A 21712-nucleotide genomic window follows, 5' to 3' on the forward strand; every position below is an offset into this window, starting at 1 on the left:
AACCATGCATTCTAATAATCAGGAAGCGAGAAAGGAAGGGTCGGCTCTATATCAATCAGCACACAGTATTGCATATCCCTGTATAGTACAATTTAGTACAATATCTTAGTATAACTGTACCACTATATGTGATCAGTAAATTACATAATTTTACTTTGTATAAATCTCTGCAATATATACACAAATATGTTATCCTATATTTATGTACTGCTTATAAATCACATATTTCATATAAGTGCAATGCTAATATATATATTTATTTTAACAAAATGTGCTCAGTAACGAGGGCTGAATTAGTAAATTGGAAAGATCCGAGACAAAATCTTGTATTCAGAGGTAGACATATCATACCTGCATCTAGGAAGTAAAAACAACAGATAATACGCTTACAGTATATACATTGGCACATGGTCTGCTATGTACAACCCAAAAAGAAACGATTTGCAGAGACCCAAATTTACGCTAGAAAAAACCCAACAAGTCACCTTCTGCCTTCATTTTTCCACCCAGGGAGAAGAGATTAAACTTTAATAAGTTGCATTGTTTAAGGTATACTTTATTAAACATTTCCCTTAAAAAAACCTATGAATATAGAGAAATAAAAGAAACCATGCACCATGTAGTATGTTTTATGAATTAGCGTAATTTTATTATCACATATTAAAGCGTTAGTTCAATATATTGTATGTAAAGCACATAAACCACAAGAGTAAATGTAGCAATCGTAATATCTATTATTTGTATACACTACAAATGGGAACTATGCACTTTAAATTAAGCAAATTTGATAAATCTCACTGGAGGAGAGTTAGGAGTTTTTTTGGGTAGTAAATGTGCACAAACTAGGAATATTTTAAATGTCGATGTCTGGAATGAATATAACCTTGGAGACTGGTGTGGACATCCATAGATTTATAGGGTTATTTAGCCTTTTTCGAAAACTCACACATGAAATATATAGTGAGATTACATTCTACATCATTCCAATCTCCGGTGCTTTGCATCTCCACACAGTCTTCATACCCCGAGCCATCATTTGGCTCTCCGGCTTTCCAGCTGCTGAAGTTCTGCAGAGGAGTGTTGTCTGTGTACATATACTGCTTCTCTTTCTCAATGTCATTTATTCCAATAAACACCCTGAACAGTCCCGTCTTCGAGATGTAATCAGAGATCAATGAGTTGGTGGCTTGATCCTTGGGCATTGCCAATGTGCCACCTCGTATCCTACATTGCGTCAGAGCATCCCTGTAATTCCGTTCTTCCTTCACAATGTAGTAAAACTTTTCATCTGTTTCCCTGATCCCAGCAATCACTTGAAAAAAAAAAGAAAACATATATATATTTTCTAGGTTAACAAATCTAACAGTGAACCATAAAATACAGGGTGGGATGCAATATGTTGCACTTTGAAGGAATTGGGAATGGTTATCTAGATCCATGGTTCCATACCAAGATGCACTAACAGTTAAGAAGTTAGGCCATTCCAAATTCTGCACTGCTGGCATGCTTTGAGAACCATTGGCATATATAACAGAGATGCATTACTTAGTAGGGATGCAGACATGGTTACTTTGACAAGTATATAAGAGACTATAAACTTGGTCAAAGTGCATTGTTGGGCACGCCCCTCAGCTTGGGGAGTTTCTTCTGCCCCGCCCTCCCTCTTAACCACCAATCTCAGTTTCAGACCAGCCCACTAATGACAGAATTACATAACATCATTGTGTAGGAAAAGTAAAAACGGACACCGGAGTCTGCATCTGCATGATCACACTGATCAGACTCTCGACAAAGAAATCTTTTACACCTCCAAATTGTTAGGTGTATTGTGTAAATAAAGTGATAAAGATCTCAATAAAATCCATTTTAATTCAGGGTTGTAACATTATAAAAAGAAGAAATGTAGAGTGAGTCAGTCCATCAGTGTGTCTGTCTGTCGAGCAATGTATGTGTTGCTTTCTTGTTATAGATATCTATTGTGGAAACCACGCTTTTTAGTGGAGCAATATCCGTGGATCACATCGATATTGAATTCTTGGGATCCTTGCTTTCGAAATAAAAATTTAGGAGGGGAGTCTGTTTTAATGTCTATTTTTTTCTGTGACAATAAATGTTAAATATTTGTTTTATAGCTTATACCTTAATCAGGAAGAAAAGTTTTGTAACATGCATTTATCATATGATAACATCTACACGGAAAGAATACATTTTATTACCCGAGTATGACACTAATGTGTTACACGTTTTTTTTTTATCACATGATATTTAACTAAGGGTTTCTAAGCCTCTCTCTATGGCTCATTATGTTATGACTTGACAAAGGTCATTTAGACTGCAATGTTACCACTTTCACCTCTGTTGATGCAATAAACTAATCTAGGTATTTGTACTAGACTTTCCAGTTATGGCCTCGATTAAATGAGCTTTCCAAATGATTTAATAGTCTTAGACACACTTTCCATAAAAGTCTATATGTTTGTGGGTAAAGCATTTTGGATTTTTTTTTTTATTAACAGTATTTAATTACTTGGAAAGCCTATTAATGCAAGGCCCATATTTGAAAATACAGAAATAACTTTACACGGTTCTATACTCATGACACCTGCACCGGCCTTTTACAGTAATTACAGTTGCCTGATTAAAACCAGTTTTCTGTACTATCAAAAGGACAATGCACACTGCTGTTGTGCCCAGTAGATATACTATTAATTCGTTATATATGGATACCTAAAGATGTGCTCAGATGCTCCCTATCCTTGTAACTGTAAATCTGAAATCATCTCCTGCTGAATAGGAGCTGTCTCGAGGCTCCACTAGTAATGTCAGAACCAACACAGTGTGGCATTGGTTAAACATAATGGAATGTTTTGTTAAGATAAAGAACCCAGATTTGTATTGATTGCCGGTTTGAATAAAGGACAAGCCAGGTTTATCTTACCTACCTTCTTCATGTGTTCTGGAATAGATCTGGTTGGTTAGATATCTAACATATTACATCATGAGATCATTTTAGATCAATGTATATTGAGATTTACTGAGTAGGCTGAGTTTTACCAGACTGTCATTTTAGATCATCATATACTGAGTTTTACTGTGAAACCCCAGGTATCACATTGTATCCCACTCTGAGGAAATAGCAGGTTGAACCAATAGGTACTATATGGGCTGTTAGGATCTGTCAACATCCAGAGGATATATTTCTGGGAGATAGTCTATGTGTGAATATGAGTGCTTTGACCTCTGGAGTCTCCTGACAAGTAGTGCCATAGATCCCAAGGAAAGCCTAGAAGCAGTGATCCCATTAAAATGCTATAGTAAAAATCTATGTGATCTCACCCATATTCCTCCCCTTACCCACCAGTCACTCAACTGCCACTGAAAAAAGGTAGATATTCATATATCCACAGCTTCCAATGTATTTATGGTTTATATAAATTCTGCACATTCTCCGTGAAATCTTTGTTTATCTTACTCCTTAACCAGCAGTAAGGGCTCTGTTTGCTGGAAGATTTGTTAGTGGTGTCTGTGGACTAAGTAGATGAAATTAGTGTATTGAATTTCAAATGATATCACTAACTTGTATCTTGATTCCTAGGACAGAGGTGTAAGTGTCCTATGCAAGCAGCAATCAACCATTGTCTTTGTTATTTCCATCAGCAAGGGTATTTGTATGTTATGGTGTAGAGTTGCTTAAGATTCCTTCAGGGATAGTTTTGAACAAAATGTTTAGGGGCTTACTATGCACCCACCTATGTACAGATAAATACTCCCAGACACACACGTACTATGCACAATTATATAACACCAGAAAAATACACAGAGCTACATACTCCAAGACACATGTCCAGATATATCCTCCTGTACACACAAACACACAGCCAGATACACACTGTCATACACAGATACACAGAGTCAGATACATGAGAGAAGATAAGATTGCTAGGCACACACGGTTATTTACTCGCGCACACGTATAAACACAAACTTCCAGAGACAGAGAGATGCACACTTATAGACACATACACACAGACACACACTCCCAGGCACAAACATACACACTGCCAGACACACTGTAAATGGAGACCTCAAGCTTTTACAGCCTGCAACAATTCCGCTGTTCAATGTGATCTGATGATGAGAGATAGTTCTATCCTCCCCACAGAGATACATTCAGGGCCGGCCTGGCCCATCAGGATACCGGGAAATTTTCCAGTGGGCCACAGCACTTGGGGCCAGGGAAAGAACCCTAATACCTATAACTAATACCATTTGGTATTTTTCCCTTTAGACTGTGAGAGTACGAGGGAATTATGGAGGGAGAAGCTTGGGTCCGGTGCGGCCGCATTGAGGATGCAGCGGCCGGAGGGAGCACTGCAGGGAGGGAGCTTTCTGGCACTCATGCTCCACCCCCCCGATTGCAATCCCCGCCCCCAATCTCAAGCTGCTGACCTCAGGGCAGAAAAGGGGCCTGGAAATTGGGTCCTCACCTCCCAGGGCTTTTTACAGCAGCAGCCTCCAGTGCCAGGTAGGCTTTAAATACACTGAAGCTAGTGAGTGAGAGTGATCTTTTGTGTGTGTGTGTGTGTGTGTCTGCTGTTGTGAGCATGTGTGTTTCAGTAAGCTTGTCTGCAGTAAGCATGTATGTATGTCAGTGAACATGTCTGTAGTGAGCATGTATGTGTGTGTCAGGAAACATGTCTGTAGTGAGCATGTGTTTGTGTGTCATGGAGCAAGTCTGTAGTGAGCATGTATGTGTGTGTCAGTTAGCATGTCTGTAGTAAGCATTTTATGTCAGTGGGCTTGTAATGAGCTTGTGTGTGTCTGTAGCACTACCATGGCACAATGACTTATGGGGCTGGCATACATTTTTTTTCAGGGCTGCTTTGCATTCCCAGTCCGGCCCTGGATACATTAGATAAGAGATTAATCAAACTGTCACCAACAATCTGCAGTTACATTTATTAAATCTGTTGGGTGTTTTCATCTTTTTCTTTTTTTCTTTTTTGCGTCCTGTAATTTTTGAATATCTGATACATTTTGCCAGTATAATGGATTTGTGATATTTTTTTCCGCACCAATACTTCTGAAAGAAAAGTAGCAACATTTTCCCGCCAGTATAAATTTGTCAGTTTCTGAACTGGAAATGTCTGCAAAAGAAAGCCATCACTTTTTTAGATCACTTTAATAAATACAATGGAAATAATGATGGAATTTACCGCCATTTTTAGGAACACTTTGATAAATATCCCCCGTAGTGTTCGGTGTCCTATCGTGTCTTGGCGGTGGCACACATGTTGGGAACAACTGTCAGACATGTAAGACGTTACACATGTAAAACGCCTCCCAGCAGATCTTTACAACGGCCACTTGCTGCAAGATCCTAATGTTGCTCGATTTTTTAGCATTGTATCGTATTGACCTTAGGTTTGATATATAATTTACAGAAATAAAGTATAATAAGTACCTCGTGCAAGTTGTAAATGAAGGGTTCGGTAAATAATAGTTAACACGCATCAATTTAAGGAAGATATGATTCGAGATGTCAAAAGAATGTGTGGGTGAGAGAGAAGTGTCAAGTATGAAAATGATCCCTGTAAAACAATAATTGCAGGGAAGAATACGTAAGGAATATCAGGCAAGTGTGAGCGTAAAATAATGTACAAACCATTAGCTGAGAAAGAGTGAATACTACGCTGTACAGAACTCCTTGGTGTGTATTGTACGGCACTGCGGAACATGTCTGCACTTTATAAATACTACTAGTATCACTAATAAAAATAAAAATGAAATGACACCAGTGAAAGATCATGAAACCATGTGCAGAAGCAGTATAAGATGGATTTCTACTCGGGTTAGTCACTACATCAGGGGATGGGGAAAATATGCATTTATACATTCATAAGCAAAATTAGTCTGTTGAAAAAAAAATTGTAACAAGGAAATAGCACACGTTAAACTAGAAAGAAAACAGTTTTGGAAAATTTCTCAAACTCAGCTTTTTTTTTCCAATTTGGCTATATCAGTTTAAAATGAGATATCTAAAATAAAAATGATATAAATACAAAGATAACTGGCATTTCTATAAAAGGTATTGGGTCAGTATGTTACAAAATATAGTGTCAATGAAACCATTGTATATTAGTATCGATATCTCTCAGATAAATAATTGGTTTCCCAAAACAGTGAGAGATTTATTTGCCTGCCTGGTTTTGTCCAAGTTATGGGTTTCTGTTTATTCGTGAATTTAGACACACACACATATATATGTATTTGCATATTTAGATATTTGGGCTGAATTTTCACAGTAGGAAAAAATATTCAACTCCACTGTATTATTTTCCAACTTTAGTTTTTTTTTGTCTAAATTTTAGTCTAATCTCAACTCACAGCAACAACTCTATTTTTAGTGAAATGTGCCATTGGCCTAAATAATTAAATATGGCTCTAAGCTCACTACAATTTCCTGTTTAGTTAAAAGACATTTCGGCAATTTGTTCTCAACTCACAATTTTATGTAAAAACAAAAAACATCCTAATCTGTCTAAATAAAACCTGTAGATAAGTCAAGTTGGGATACTTTGTGCTGGAGATAAAATAATTTTAAATTATCTATGATAAAGGATTTATTTATTAATCACGGACAGATTTATTCACTAAACTCAGAATTGTAGTGAATTGGAATCTAAATGTAACATTTTTTACAAAATGGTCTATTTGGATTTTAGTTCAGTACAATGCAGTTTTAGCGAGTAAATGATTGATCTGATAAAAACACTCTTCTAGGCAGAATATTTTGTATCTTGATTGATATCATTGTAAAGAACATTTTTTTTCCGCTCTAGGTAAATTCTCATTTCTTCAAATCTCAGTCTGGTAAAAGAAGTTTATATAAAAAAAAAATAAGAAAATCATTTCAAGTCATCTTCCGCCATAAATCCTGATACTTCAAAATAGCACAGTCTGAGGAATAATTATCACTCTGGCCATAGACTAGCCATATAAGGTAACCGGGTATGCAGGAGTTTACCCTTCGGAAGATGTTGCAATAATATACTTGACTTTGACCATTGTTACAATGTTTACGATTCTAGCTTTTAAAACTCACCATTCTTTACAAACATTAGGGACGATTTGAGACGGGCAACATTATTATCCAGCTGTCCCACAAATTTTCGGTATCTTCCACAGTCACAGAAGCTTCCTTTTTTTTTATTAAAGAAATAAAAATAAAGCAAATATTCATATTACGATATTCAGAGAATCCAAGTTCCTTGTATTTGACATAAAGATTCCAAAGCTTTATTAGAGGATGTTTTTTACATCCACTACTAGCCTGTAATTTGGAAAATCCACATAGCATTTAGCGAAAAAACAAAAAATCCTCTGTGCTCCATATCTTCATATCTTCCTATACTTGTAACTTGCAACTTTACACTAAGCAGACATGACACAAGAGGAACTGAACAAGGTCTTCCGTTGTGCATTATCAATAAAATGTCTTGACGAAGGGCACCAGCAATACATGTTGTCCGTTTGATGTTGTTAAATAATCACATTGAACTTTGCTTTCTCTAACACTATATTTTTCACCTATATGTTATATTGTAAAACTATTGACGGTCATTGTAAAATCATCTGAATTGAGGTGTATACTGCAACATATTAGCAGATATTGTCAAGAATAATCACAAAGTAAGAAGTCAAGCACTTTGTAACCATAACCTCTATGTGTATGATAAAGATAGTTTTTTGCCTTCATCTGTACTGGCTGTCAATGAAAAAAAAAAAATGTAAAAAAAAAAATCCACTGTGCTTCAAATGCAAAGTTTAAGATGTTGCAACGGCTCTGTCACCCCACCCCTTCAAACACACACATCCAACATGAGTATTTTATGAAGATACAATCTTATGGAGCAGAAAATACTTAAAGGGAGACTCCGCTGTCCAGATAAAAAAATAATACATAAAAATCACTGTTTAGTAAATATACCCCAAATAAAAACATGCTGGCATTTAATTATGCATTTTTTTGTTTTATTGGAGTTATATCTAAAAACATCTTGCCAAAGCTGCACATCTTGTGTCTGCAATCTTTGCAACCCTCCTCTTCTAACCCCGCCCACACTTTCTGCTGTTGTCCAATCACAGGCTTCCCAATGCAGCTCAATAAGAAGTATCTCATAACATCCCTACATGGACAGTGATCGCCGAAGCTACAATGTAAACGTAAGGAAAGAATCCCACGTTTAGTATTTTAACGGATGGAAGTAAAGTACCTGTTTTTCCTTTGCCTCCTGGAAGTCCAGGAGTTCCTTTATACCCTTTATCACCTGAAACAAACAAAACGTAAATTACTTGGAACATGTCATTGAAAACATGCAGAAGGGGCTACTAATCAATGTTCAGGAGTATACATCCAGCAGTAAATGGAGCAGTTAAATATAAAGAATGGTCTGGTTCAGATATTAACATTTGGAAATCTGGATATTATTCTAACAGTCGTTCTGAATGAATCAACAGTTGTGTCTGTCATGCCACTAACCCCATTTACTGCAGTGTTACATCAGGACAATATTTCACATTTTAACTGTGATTCTCCCTTGCTAGGATTATAAAATGTATTGCACTCAATAGTATACTTAATAAAATGCAAAATAATTTAGATTTTTGACACAGAGTGATCTATTGCAAAGTAGCAAGCAGGAGAATAAGCCAATAAAACAAACCAATCACCGTGTGCATTGCTATTTGCCAACATTGTACCTCTAAGAGAAATGTTTTTACATTGTGGCATTACTGCTCTTTATTTTTCTGCCATTGCTATTTTACCTTTGTTTGGCGCCATCTGCTGTCTGTTTTTTTTTTTTTTTGAGAGTGATCTTGAAGTGCAGTTGAGTTTTGTGAGAATTATAAATAAATAAATGACATATATATAAAATATATAATAATAATAATAATAATAATAATAATAATAATTTGAGATTATTATAGCACTTTTCTCCCTGTGAGACTCAAAGCACTTTACAAGTATACAAACATAATGACATAAAAGTTCGGAGTTTCTGTAGGTCAGCTGAGTGGACTGAATGCCGGATGGAAGAGGTGGGTCTTTATCTATTTTTTTGATTGTGCGGGGTAAAGAGTTCCAGAAGGTAGGGGCAGCGTGGCTGAATGCCCTGGAACCTGACAGGAGCGATTTACTGGCTGATCGAAGTGAACAGGATGGAGTGTATATGAAATAATATAACATATAAAAACATATATGAAATAAGGAATAAAAAAACAAAACAATAACCTAATGAGAAAATCAATGTATGTATTATAGGTTGTTCTATTTTGTAACCCTACTGCCTCCTAGAATTTGTATCAAGCCCCCAAACAGATTGTCAAACACACATGTCTATCCTGCCCGCAGTTCCCTGTGTACCCCCAAATTTATGACATGGAATGGTTAATACAGTTGTTAGGTGGATGTTCTTGCATCCTGTGAGTCTCCATACTGTTTCCTGTGTGGAAAACTGCAGAATCTTATGTGCCATCAGTACTTCCTTGAGAGAATGCAGTCACCCGTGCAACCAAGTATTTACTCTATTTAGTACAAATATGTGAACGTTTGTAGCCCTGTTTTATTTGCAGAGCAGCCTTCCAGCAAAGTGTATTGCTGTGCAATATTGCCTGTGTCCTGTCTTGTAAAGTGCTTCCCACTGTTACAATAAATGATACATAGTGCTAAATTACTAAAGACTCTTAGTCCTAGATATTGATCTGTCTACCTGGAATTTCTGATCATTTCCTTGTTCATACAGCTTTGACAAAAATACTGGTTTTGGTCTTGAGTGTGTTGACAAAGCCTCAGCCCTAGTTTTCAAATTAAGTACTTATTGACATAAGTCATCTACATTCCTGGACTATAATGTTAAATATTCCTTGGTTACAGTTCAGAATATGTCTTTCTTATGTCTAAAATATAGAGGAAAAGTGTGCAGCGCTAATTATATCACAAAATGAACCACAAAACATGCACTGTGGTGGTGTATATAACCAATCAAAAACACACATACATATACCCCAAATATATACAGGATCAGAGGGTAGCCAGAAGTCAGATATGGTAAAATGCTGTAGTGTATCCCATCTCTGAAAACTCTGTATGGGGTGATGGTGTATAGATGGTAAACCCAGAGGTATTCCTTGGTTTAAAGCTTGTTCCTCAAAATAAATGGTGTAAAACAGGCACACCAATTAGGTATACAATATACACATTTATTAGTAGAAAAATATTAAAGTCTTACATATAAGTAATATTGATGCCGTTCACAGGTAAATGCCCAAAGCACAACGCGTTTCGACGAATTAGATCGTCTTCCTCAGGTGCAGCAATACATTACAAGCTTCAAACTACATTTAAATAAAAGAATAGCACGGGAAACGGGTACTTCCAACCCGCCCCCTTCGCCCAACAACCAATCAGCGATGAGTGTGCTCGTTTCCTGTAATCGCGGCTGTTTTACTTCCGGTTGCCGGTGCTTGGCGTCGGCCGAGTTCACTTCCGCGTTTCTTTGCGTTCCACGGATAGCCAATCACACGCTCCATGCGTTCCACCCATCAGGAATACAGTCTTTTAATGCCAAAAAGGCTGTGATGCTCACAACTCAGTCCATACAGATAAATAGTAAACAGTCCATGAATAAGGGAGGAAAAATACCGATAACATAGTAAGAAAATAGCAGCATATAAAAAAAATAAAACAAAAGAATAGCTGCAAATAAAAAAAATATATATAATAAAAATGTCTGATATATATATAGTGAAAATCTTAAATCTTAATTTGAAGATCCTCAATAAAACAGAAATGAGATGGATCTTCGATTTGGAAACCCTCTCTCCTCAGGGGTTAAATATTGATTTTGACATGTACAACTATATTTAGCCTTAAGATTTGCACTATATATATATCAGACATTTTTATTATATATATATTTTTTATATGCAGCTATTCTTTTGTTTTATTTTTTTTATATGCTGCTATTTTCTTACTATTTTATCGGTATTTTTCCTCCCTTATTCATGGACTGTTTACTATTTATCTGTATGGACTGAGTTGTGAGCATCACAGCCTTTTTGGCATTAAAAGACTGTATTCCCGATCGGTGGAACGCATGGAGCGTGTGATTGGCTATACGTGGAACGCAAAGAAACCCGGAAGTGAACTCGGCCGACGCCAAGCACTGGAAACCGGAAGTAAAACAGCCGCGATTACAGGAAACGAGCACACTCATCGCTGATTGGCTGTTGGGCGAAGGGGGCGGGTTGGAAGTACCCGTTTCCCGCGCTATTCTTTTATTTAAATGTAGTTTGAAGCTTGTAATGTATTGCTGCACCTGAGGAAGACGATCTAATTCGTCGAAACGCGTTGTGCTTTGGGCATTTACCTGTGAACGGCATCAATATTACTTATATGTAAGACTTTTATATTTTTCTACTAATAAATGTGTATATTGTATACCTAATTGGTGTGCCTGTTTTACACCATTTATTTCGAGGAACAAGCTTCAAACCAAGGAATACCTCTGGGTTTAACATCTATACACCATCACCCCATACAGAGTTTTCAGAGATGGGATACACTACAGCATTTCACCATATCTGACTTCTGGCTACCCTCTGATCCTGTATATATTTGGGGTATATGTATGTGTGTTTTTTGATTGGTTATATACACCACCACAGTGCATGTTTTGTGGTTCATTTTGTGATATAATTAGCGCTGCACACTTTTCCTCTATATTTTTGTCACTGTGGTATTGTGGGATTTAGTGATTATTCCCATTAAGTGTGTCCTAGCTGCCTCTTACAGCGCCACGGATTATACTACCTTTTCACCTTTGTACTTTCTTATGTCTAGTTCTCACCCTAAATGATTTATTTATTTTCTAATCTCTTACTTCTACATCTTTGAATTTGCCGAACCTCCCACCTGTTAAGTCCCGGTGACCTCCGCAGTTCAAGGGCAAAGCCAGTGGTTGAAGATGGCTAACTAATCAGTGGTGTGTTAGGTCCCTCATTACATAATTAAAGTGGTGGCATACTAAACGGTGGCTCTTAAAAGTAGAGATAAATCAAAACAGACAACTTTTAGAAAGGAAGTTTGAAAAACATTTATTATATGATGTAGACAGCAAATGGTGTGAGACATATCTTAATGCCCTATCATAAGTCAAGGCCCAGACTTCTGTTATTACATTTTATTTCTTCACTCTTTCAATACACCTCTGTAACTTAATCCGCCTCCTTCTGACAAATAAAGAATATTTGTTCTCACAAAAAACAAACAAAAATCAAAACACAAGAGAAAGGTGTATGAAAGGGTAAAATTCTATGAGGATGATTGGAATATCTATTGTTATGTATATATTTTCTTTAATAATATCCTGTAATACCCTTCTGTATCACCCAAAAATATTAATATGCAATCTAACGTTCTTTATAAAAAATATACTTTTATTCTACACTCAATGCAAACAACAGTACTTACATTAAAAAAAAATTGTGATAGATGGTACAGCTTAACAATGTTTTAGAAAAAGAGATGCTCGATGGAGAGTAAGCGTCTTTTTCCAGAAAGTCAGGGGAACAACAAAATATGGGACTTGGTCTACATGCACCCGATTATAATGACATCAGAACTTTAAGCTAAAACTCTTGCCATATAAAGACTATCAATCCTCTTATTATACACACGTTTAAGACTACTCATGGTACAAAATAGCAAATTATCATCGGTTCTTTTTAACACCTTAGACTTCCAGACCTAATATGAATATGAACAGGAACATAGAATATTTAATATTATGCAATTCCATCTGTTTATGGTCTGTCTAAAAACTAGATAAAAATGTTATTTGCCTGTTCATTCATGCATCATTCGTATCACATTATTCGGGTATAAGAAGAGATGTGTTCATAGATTCCTTGGATGTATGATGTACTACTCAACAAAACACGTACATTTATACAATTGCTGACTATTCATGTTCCGTCCCTCTCAATTCACCTTGTTCGAATTGACTTACTTTATCTTTCAACTGACTTTACAACAAATATAATAATACTTTTTCTTAATCTCATCTGCCCACTTTATCCACGGAAACTCATTAAATTGCAAAACGTTAAATTGAATTGATATTGTATCTTGTGTAGAATTCTTAGATATATTAACTGGAGTTCCTTGTATATTTATTATTAATGGACCTCAATCGATACGGTATAAACCTTTCAATAATGTTTCTGAATGTGTACATCTTGAAAATGTAGCTCTTACTAACTCATTGTTTGCAATATCCTATACACATAATGTATCATACTCTATGGGTATTTCAAGTTCATGAGGATTATTAACTGTTTTAATTCTACCAGAACATAAACTTTCGTCACGGAAGTGTGAATGATAAATGGTTTCAAAGGTAGTATGTATTTAAAATAGAAAATAATAAAATAAAACTTCACAATTGCTTTAAAGGACCACTATAGTGCCAGGAAAACATACTCCCGTGGCGCTGAAGGGGGAGGAAGAGGTTAATCCCTTACCTTTTTTCCAGCGCTGGGACTCTCCTCCCTCTTCTTCCGTCATTGGCTGAATGCACATGCGCGGCAAGAGCCACGCGCGCATTCAGCCAGTCTCATGGGAACGCATTCTCAATGCTTTCCTATGGACGCTGGCGTCTTCTCACTGTGAAAATCACAGTGGGAAGCATGGAAGCTCCTCTAGCGGCTGTCAATGAGACAGCCACTAGAGGTTGGATTAACCCTATTGTAAACATAGCAGTTTCAGTGAAACTGCTATGTTTACAGCAAAAAGGGTTAAACCTAGCTGGACCTGGCACCCAGACCACTTCATTAAGCTGAAGTGGTCTGGGTGCCTATAGTGCTCCTTTAAGTAAAGCATGGAATTCATCATTTGCGGTAGCTGGTAATCCTTTGGGGCAAAAAAAAAGTAAAAAACATGCACTGAGGAGTATTGTAAAAATAATCAATTATAATTTTTATGTGTAATCTATGGTTGATTATTATGATTACATGCACAAGCGGCCATGTTTCATCAGGAAATTCTATTGAAAATTCAACATGTAACGTTCAGTTCTACATAAAGTACGTGTCACAAATCTTGACAATGATGACACAGAATATTGTTATTTAAAGCTAATTATGTTCTTATGAGCTTTATAATAATAATAATAATAATAATAATAATAATAATAATAATAATAATAATAACAATAACTAACCAGGAAATATATATTTTGTTTATTATTATTGTTATTTATTATTATTTTATTATTTATACAGAGCCAGCAAATTCCATAGCACTGTACAATGGGTGGACTAACAGACATGTAGTTGTAACCAGACAAGTTGGACGCACAGGAACAGAGGGGTTGAGGGCTCTGCTCAATGAGCTTAAATGCTAGAGGGAGTGGGGTAAAGTGACACAAAATGTAAGGATAGTATTAGACTAATGACAGTTGCAAGAGAGGAATCAGTTGGGAGCTATTAACAGTTTTATTATTATTATGTTATTATTTATAAGGCATGTGCATGGGGAAAAATTTTGGTTCAGTTCGGCATTCCTAAATTCGGGACTTCAGCAATTCGGAACTTTGGAACTTCGGGACTTCGGAACTTCGGGACTTCGGCACTTCGGAACTTCAGCACTTCGGAACGTCGGCAACTTCGGAACTTTGGCATTTCGGGACTTCTCTTGCAGCCGCTTAGTAGATAACTCCCTAATTCCCACGGTATTAGGGAATTATCTACCAAAAGGCTGAAAGACCTAAATTGGTCTTTCAGCCAAATTTACTAATACTAAGTAAAAATTACTTAGTATTAGTAAATTGTGCCTCTACTCGCTATACCCCGAGTAGGGGCATGTCTATCAAAACAGTGAGCAGCCAGTGGCTGCTCACTGTTAAAAAAAAAAGTGTTCCCCCTCCCGAGCCCCCACCTGTGCCACGCGAGTAGGGGCTTTTAAACTAATGGGGGACATATTGCCCACCCCGGCCCCAACCCCTGAGCGGCGGCTGGGGGCCCTAAATCAGAAAAACAGGGGGTGGGGGGGGGGCCTAATGTCCTCCCCCCGGCCCCCACCCCTGAGCGGGGGGTGGGGGCCCTAAAGTAAAAAAAGGGGGGACCTATTGTCCTCCCCTCAGCCCCCATCCCCGAGCGGCGGGTGGGGGCCCTAAAGTAAAATAATGGAGGGGGACCTATTGTCCTCCCCCCTGGCCCCCACCCCTGAGCAGCGGGTGGGGGTCCTAAATTAGGTGTGGCTAGGGTTGCATAAACAGAAAGTTTAGCTCTTAAATGGCAGATAATTGAGCAGTTAGACTGTAGGGATATGATCTATACACCAAAAATACTTCATCAAGCTAAAGTGATTTTTGTGCCTATAGTATCCCTTTAATTTAGGATAATTTAAATGCATTTAAATTATGAATCCTATCTCTCTGGAAGACATCTGTTGTTCCCACCATCCAGCAATAGATCACCAAAGTTGAAGAACTGCATTCTATGGAATTTCTCACTGCTTCTCTGCAGGGTCAGTTGGACCAGTTTGGTCAAACTATTTATCTCTCCCGTTCTTCACCTAATTAAGGCTAGTGCTTTCTAAATGTATTCTGACCAGCAGAGTGCCTGACAGTTTATCTACATATTTTTTTCTCAAATTCATACAATGTTTCTAGTTATACTTTTTTAATTGATTTTATGGTTGGTATTCTCAAATTTGTTTGTGGGATAGACAGAGTTAAGTAAGAATAATTCCAGTTCAGTTATTTTGTCTTTAAATTTAAACATTCACTTTGAATTCTCAATTTAGTGAATAAGCACGTTAGACGGGATTTGTTCATTATTAAAAGTGTTTATGGTGTTGTCAGTGTATAAACATCTATAGCGGGGCTGTCTATGGTAAAACTGGTCCACGTGTTTCATTTTGCTTGTATACCTTTATTTGCTTTGATCTTATGTTTTTACAAAATTTTAAAATAAAGCCTGTCCAAAAAAAATAAAAAAAATTAAATATGAAATCAAAATATAAAGATCTGAAACTGGAAAGAAACACAAACGCTTTCTCTGCTGGAAACGACTAATTCAAAAATATTTTAATTCAAAACAATATTTTGCAAGCTCCTGTCTGGAGTGTGTTTGATAGTCCATACATATATATTCTTTATCCCGATGGAAAGACCAAACCTTCCGGGAAACTCTGGAGAATGCTGGTTAGATTAGAGTGAAGGTATGAATGAAATACCACGAAGGGTGACTTTCATCACTCTATCCAGCATAAACAGTACAGGGAGGATATTCATGTTATATATGAGCATATGAGCAAAAATGTCAGCTAAGTCAACTTTTAAATATGAAAATGTAAATGTATATTCCTCTGATCCAGTTGTTGAATGGAGTCATTGTTTATACTTAAATAGATATTAGTTACATTTATCGAGCCTTGTGTTTAAGACCTTTTCTGGGAAGCTCCCACCATATCTAAATAGAATGCTCTCCCCGGCAGTCCCCACCTCCTCTCCGATCCAGTACTGGCACTTTATTTAGTATACCACATTACGAAAATAAATCAGATTGGCCCTGAGTGATCTGGGGGAGGCGATAAAGGAGAGATTTAAACTGGAAGTGGCAAGACTCGAACACTGCCAGACAGTGTAATGCCCCTGAGGAGGACGAAACGCGTAGAGTTTCTTGGATAATTATGTTTATTTCATGCACGTTTTTTTTATTGTAGGACTTTCTTCAAGCTGTTTACGTATGGTTGGGGACTATTGCAGAGGATCCAAAATAACCATCTCATGTTTGATGCGCTTTTACTTACTGGAACTTTGTGAGTGCAATATTTGTTAAAATCTAAAAAAAATTCACTATTTCTGCTTTCTTCCTTCACATGTAACTGAGGAATTGAGGTCCAGAAGGAGGAAGATTGTTTGCACTTAGTATGTGTTCTGCCTACTATCAATCCACTCTTGTGACTGTGTTTATCCTCATATATACCTTATGGTGTCCTGACAATATTACACAATTTTGAAATATTTGTATTGTATATTTGTTTTTTCTGAAGATTTAGAGGAATCTGGTTATCATAATAGTGTGGAGACAGGTATTTATTTCTGTTTATTTTTTTACCCCACATTTGTTTTTCCACTGGTGCGTGTGAATTTTAGTTTTAGCTATAAAATATTCTATGAATAAATAAATAAATCTACTTAAGATATTTGGTCAGCAGGTGGCAGTGCAGTCTTTGATATATTTGAAAACGTTATGCCACTAACTTGCAGATCATTCTCACAGTGCTACGTTTTAAAGAATGTATAGCTAGTTAAATGCAACCAGATCTGTGCTGTCCCAGCAAATAGGGTTACTCAAGGTTATACACGGCATGACGTGCTATCCCATAGTTCATTTAACATATAGTTCTAGGGAAAGACTGCTGAAATACTGAAGTATGAACAGGCAAAAGTTTAGAGAAACTCAGTGGTTTGCTCTTTGATTAGTCCCGGCTCAGGTCTCAAAAATGTTTTTGCTCACTTGTGCCATTACAAAGAGAACCTTTACCATTTTCATATCAGACTGATGCCACCCATTAGGGCAGTCCAGAACCGAAATGCTGCCAAGTCCTCTCTGCACAAGAGATACGTGACCCCAGACAATTGTTTCTGCCTTTTTAGGCTTTGTCAGTGAGATGTAGCTGATATCTATCTATCTATCTGTCTATTGGTCTATCGATCTATCGGTCTATTGGTCGGTCTATCTATCTATCTATCTGTCTATCTATCTATTGGTCCATCTGTCTATCTATCTATCTATCTATCTATCTATCTATCTATATATATATCGGTCTATCTATCTATCTATCTATCTATCTATCTATCTGTCTGTCTGTCTATCTATCTATCTATCTATATATCTATCTTTCTATCGGTCTATCTATCTATCTATCTATCTATCTATCTATCTATCTATCTGTCTGTCTGTCTGTCTGTCTGTCTGTCTGTCTGTCTGTCTGTCTGTCTCTCTATCTATCTATCTATCTATCTATCTTTCTATCTATCTATGGTTCTGTCTGTCTGTCAATCTATCTATTTAGCCATTTCTATGATGTATGGAGCTGGCTGGAGAAAAAGAAATTGCTCTAGTACATCTACATGATCAGTCGGTCTGTTCAGCTACCTATAAGATGTGGTCATTTACCCTGATGACAATGTATGCAATGACTTGCATACTTATTCACCTCATTTCCCTTGACTTTTTAAAACTTTGCAGTAATGCAATCTAGTATCCCATGGATTTTAAAGGGATGTTTATCATTGAACTGTCATAGCATAATTATCGGTTGCAGAACTATCTGCTTCCATTGCTTTGAAACCTCAGGTGCAACCAATCATCTTCAGATCATATAATTAGGTGAATGAAGCCCACCTGCATCCAAGTAACAAGTCCTCTGACCTCAAAAATAAATACAACTGTGTATGAAAGGCCTCACATTTCAATATAGACTACATCTAAGTAAAAAAACATCATGAAGACCAAAGGAGATGACAGAACAAATATAGCTATGGAGTTCTGAAGATGCTCCAATCAGGTTTGCTTTATATATAAACATTCCAAACCTATATGGCTGTCCCAGAGCATCATTACACCAATCATAAAAAAATGGAACAACTGTAATTCTTTCTACATGGGATCAACCAAAACCCAAGGTCTGGATAAGGATGGCATTAGAGAAGAACCTTTGCACAAATATTAAACTCCCTTGGAAATCTCCACCTTTTATAGTGTTTTAATTTGTGATTTAAAAGGATTGTATCAGGATTTTACCTCTTGATTTACAGAACATGGTAACCCCTAAATTAGCAATTGGTTGAATATGCTCTATTTGTGACAATTTAATGTCAAATTATCTTAAATAATAAATACACCTCTTTCTGGTATGTCCCACGTTTTGTTAGAGAGCTTGAGGAAAAAAGAACCCTGAAGGCAAAAGAGCTATAAAACAAGTACAAGTCCTTTATTATATAATTGCAGATTAAAAAACATTCAAGCATAGCCGGCCAATAAATCTCACTATATGCTGAGTCCACAAACTGTCCCGTCTACCATCCACTGGGCTATTATCAAAAGTTCCTCATTACTGCTGAATTTGGTCATGCTGTGCACAAAGTTACTTACGTGTTTCGCCATTCTTCCACGCTGTCTCAGAGTTTTTCGATGCCCTTACTAAAGAGGTATTAAAGACCTTCCTATAAGTGTATTGTTACAGTGTTATAATGACTGAAATTACATGCTGGCTAATGAATATTAAAAGCATACTGTGATGCATAATGATTCATAATATGGAAAAAGTTACTGAATAACAAATTTTGAATTCTAAACAATTATCAACAATTAAGAATAGGTAAATATATTAAAGGGACACTATAGTCACCTGAACAACTTTAGCTTAATGAAGCAGTTTTGGTGTATAGAACATGCCCCTGCAGCCTCACTGCTCAATCCTCTGCCATTTAGGAGTTAAATCCCTTTGTTTATGAACCCTAGTCACACCCAGGCCCGTCGCTAACAGACAGGCAAAACAAGCAATTGCTTGGGGCCCCGAGCTGGCCCGGGGCCCCAAGCAGAGCCGGTGCTTGTTTTGATTCCTTTAAGGCTGCAGCCGCCTAAACGCTCTATAGAGAGCCTCAGGCGGCTGCAGCACTCCCCGCGGCCGGGAACAGGAAACTGTCTGAATCTCCTGACCTGTACCACGCGGTACCCGGCCGCACTGAGTGACAGCCAGGACTGGAGGTAGAGAGCGAGGAGCTCGGCCACGCTACAGGGTCCAGGGAAGGAGCCGGAGGACTGAATTACCTAAGGTAGGGTAGGGAGTAAAAACAAAAAACAAACAGGGAGGGGAGAGTAAGTAGGACACAGGGAGGGGGAGGGGGAAGTAAGAAGGACACGGGGAGGGGGGACTAAGAAGGACATGGGGTAGTGGAATAAGAAGGGAGGGGGGGAAGTAAGAAGGACATGGGTGGGGAAAAAAGAAGGACACAGGGAGGGGGGAGTAAGAAGGACAGGGGGGAGTAAGAAGGAGGGGGAGTAAGAAGGACAGGGGGAGGGGGGACTAAGAAGGACATGGGGTAGTGGAATAACATAAGAAGGGAGGGGGGAAGTAAGAAGGACATGAGGTGGGGGAATAAGAAGGACACAGGGAGGGGGAGGGGGCACTAAGAAGGACATGGGGTAGTGGAATAAGAAGGGAGGGGGAGTAAGAAGCACACAGGGAGGGGAATAAGAAGGACACAGGGAGGGGGAGGGGGAGTAAGAAGGACAGGGGAAGGGGGAGTAAGAAGGACAGGGGAAGGGGGAGTAAGAAGGACACGGGGTGGGGGAATAAGAAGGACACAGGGAGGAGGAGGGGGAGTAAGAAGGACAAAGGGAGGGGGGGAGTAAGAAGGACAGGGGAAGGTGGGAGTAAGAAGGAAATGGGGGAGGGGAATAAGAAGGACACAGGGAGGGGGGAGTAAGAAGGACACGGGGAGGGGAATAAGAAGGACAGGGGGAGTAAAAAGGACAGGGGAAGGGGGAGTGGAGTAAGAAGGACACAGGGAGGGGGAGGGGGAGTAAGAAGGACACAGGGAGGGGAGGGGGGAGTAAGAAGGACACGGGGGAGCAGTTTTATATAATTTGCACATGTTTGTGAGAACTGAAAAATGTTAATGTGAGTGTATGTGTGTCTGTTAGTGTGTGTGTGTCTGTTAGTGTGTGTGTGTGTGTGTTTTTATGTACGTTGGATTTAGTTATTGTGCACTTTTTTAATGTATATTTGATTTTATGGTACAGTGGTGTTTTTTGCAAATGTTCAATTGTTGAAAATGTTCAAATTTTATGCACAGTATATGCAAGAGCAGTATTTGCACTGTAAACCTTTTTTATTTATATAAAGTGTGGGTGAACTTAAACTGTATGGCTTTGCTGTGGTTCCTGTAGGCTTTGCGTGCGTGGGGGGTGAGGGGTGAGGTTGGGGGGGGGCCTCCATGTCCATTTTGCTTAGGGCCCCCAAATTCCTTCAAACGGCCCTGGTCACACCTCCCTGCATGTGACTTGCACAGCCTTCCATAAACACTTCCTGTAAAGAGATCCCTATTTTGGCTTTCTTTATTGCAAGTTCTGTTTAATTAAGATTTTCTTATCCCCTGCTATGTTAATAGCTTGCTAGACCCTGCAAGAGCCTCCTGTATGTGATTAAAGTTCAATTTAGAGATTGAGATACAATTATTTAAGGTAAATTACATCTGTTTGAAAGTGAAACCAGTTTTTTTTTTCATGCAGGCTCTGTCAATCATAGCCAGGGGAGGTGTGGCTAGGACTGCATAAACAGAAACAAAGTTATTTAACTCCTAAATGACAGTGAATTGAGCAGTGAAATTGCAGGGAAATGATCAATACACTAAAACGGCTTTATTTAGCTAAAGTAATTTAGGTGACTATAGTGTTCCTTTAATCACTCCGACACTGGCTGGGACTATCTATTACTGTATATTAAAAAAAAATATTATTACTATCAAACTGAATATTGCACAATGCATATTTTAAGGGAAGAACATAATAGCTTATAACTTGATTCCTAATGATCACAAAATGTCCAATATTATCTATAATAATCTATGTA

General features: G+C 37.8%; 1 protein-coding gene across 1 annotated transcript in view; it reads right to left on the reverse strand.

Moving 5' to 3' along the window:
* Nucleotides 1-627: 627 nt before the first annotated feature.
* The window catches only part of COLEC10 (collectin subfamily member 10), a 62975-nt gene continuing 41890 nt past the window's right edge, over nt 628-21712 (reverse strand). The window contains exons 5-7 of the mRNA XM_063450269.1: nt 8277-8330; nt 7106-7201; nt 628-1312 (exon numbers count right to left, since the gene is read on the reverse strand). Of these exons, the coding sequence (XP_063306339.1) occupies nt 921-1312; nt 7106-7201; nt 8277-8330 (542 nt within the window). The 3' untranslated portion in view covers nt 628-920. The remainder of the gene's footprint in view (nt 1313-7105; nt 7202-8276; nt 8331-21712) is intronic.

Source organism: Pelobates fuscus, chromosome 4 (assembly GCF_036172605.1).
Source record: "Pelobates fuscus isolate aPelFus1 chromosome 4, aPelFus1.pri, whole genome shotgun sequence".
In the NCBI taxonomy this organism is placed as follows: Eukaryota; Metazoa; Chordata; class Amphibia; order Anura; family Pelobatidae; genus Pelobates; species Pelobates fuscus.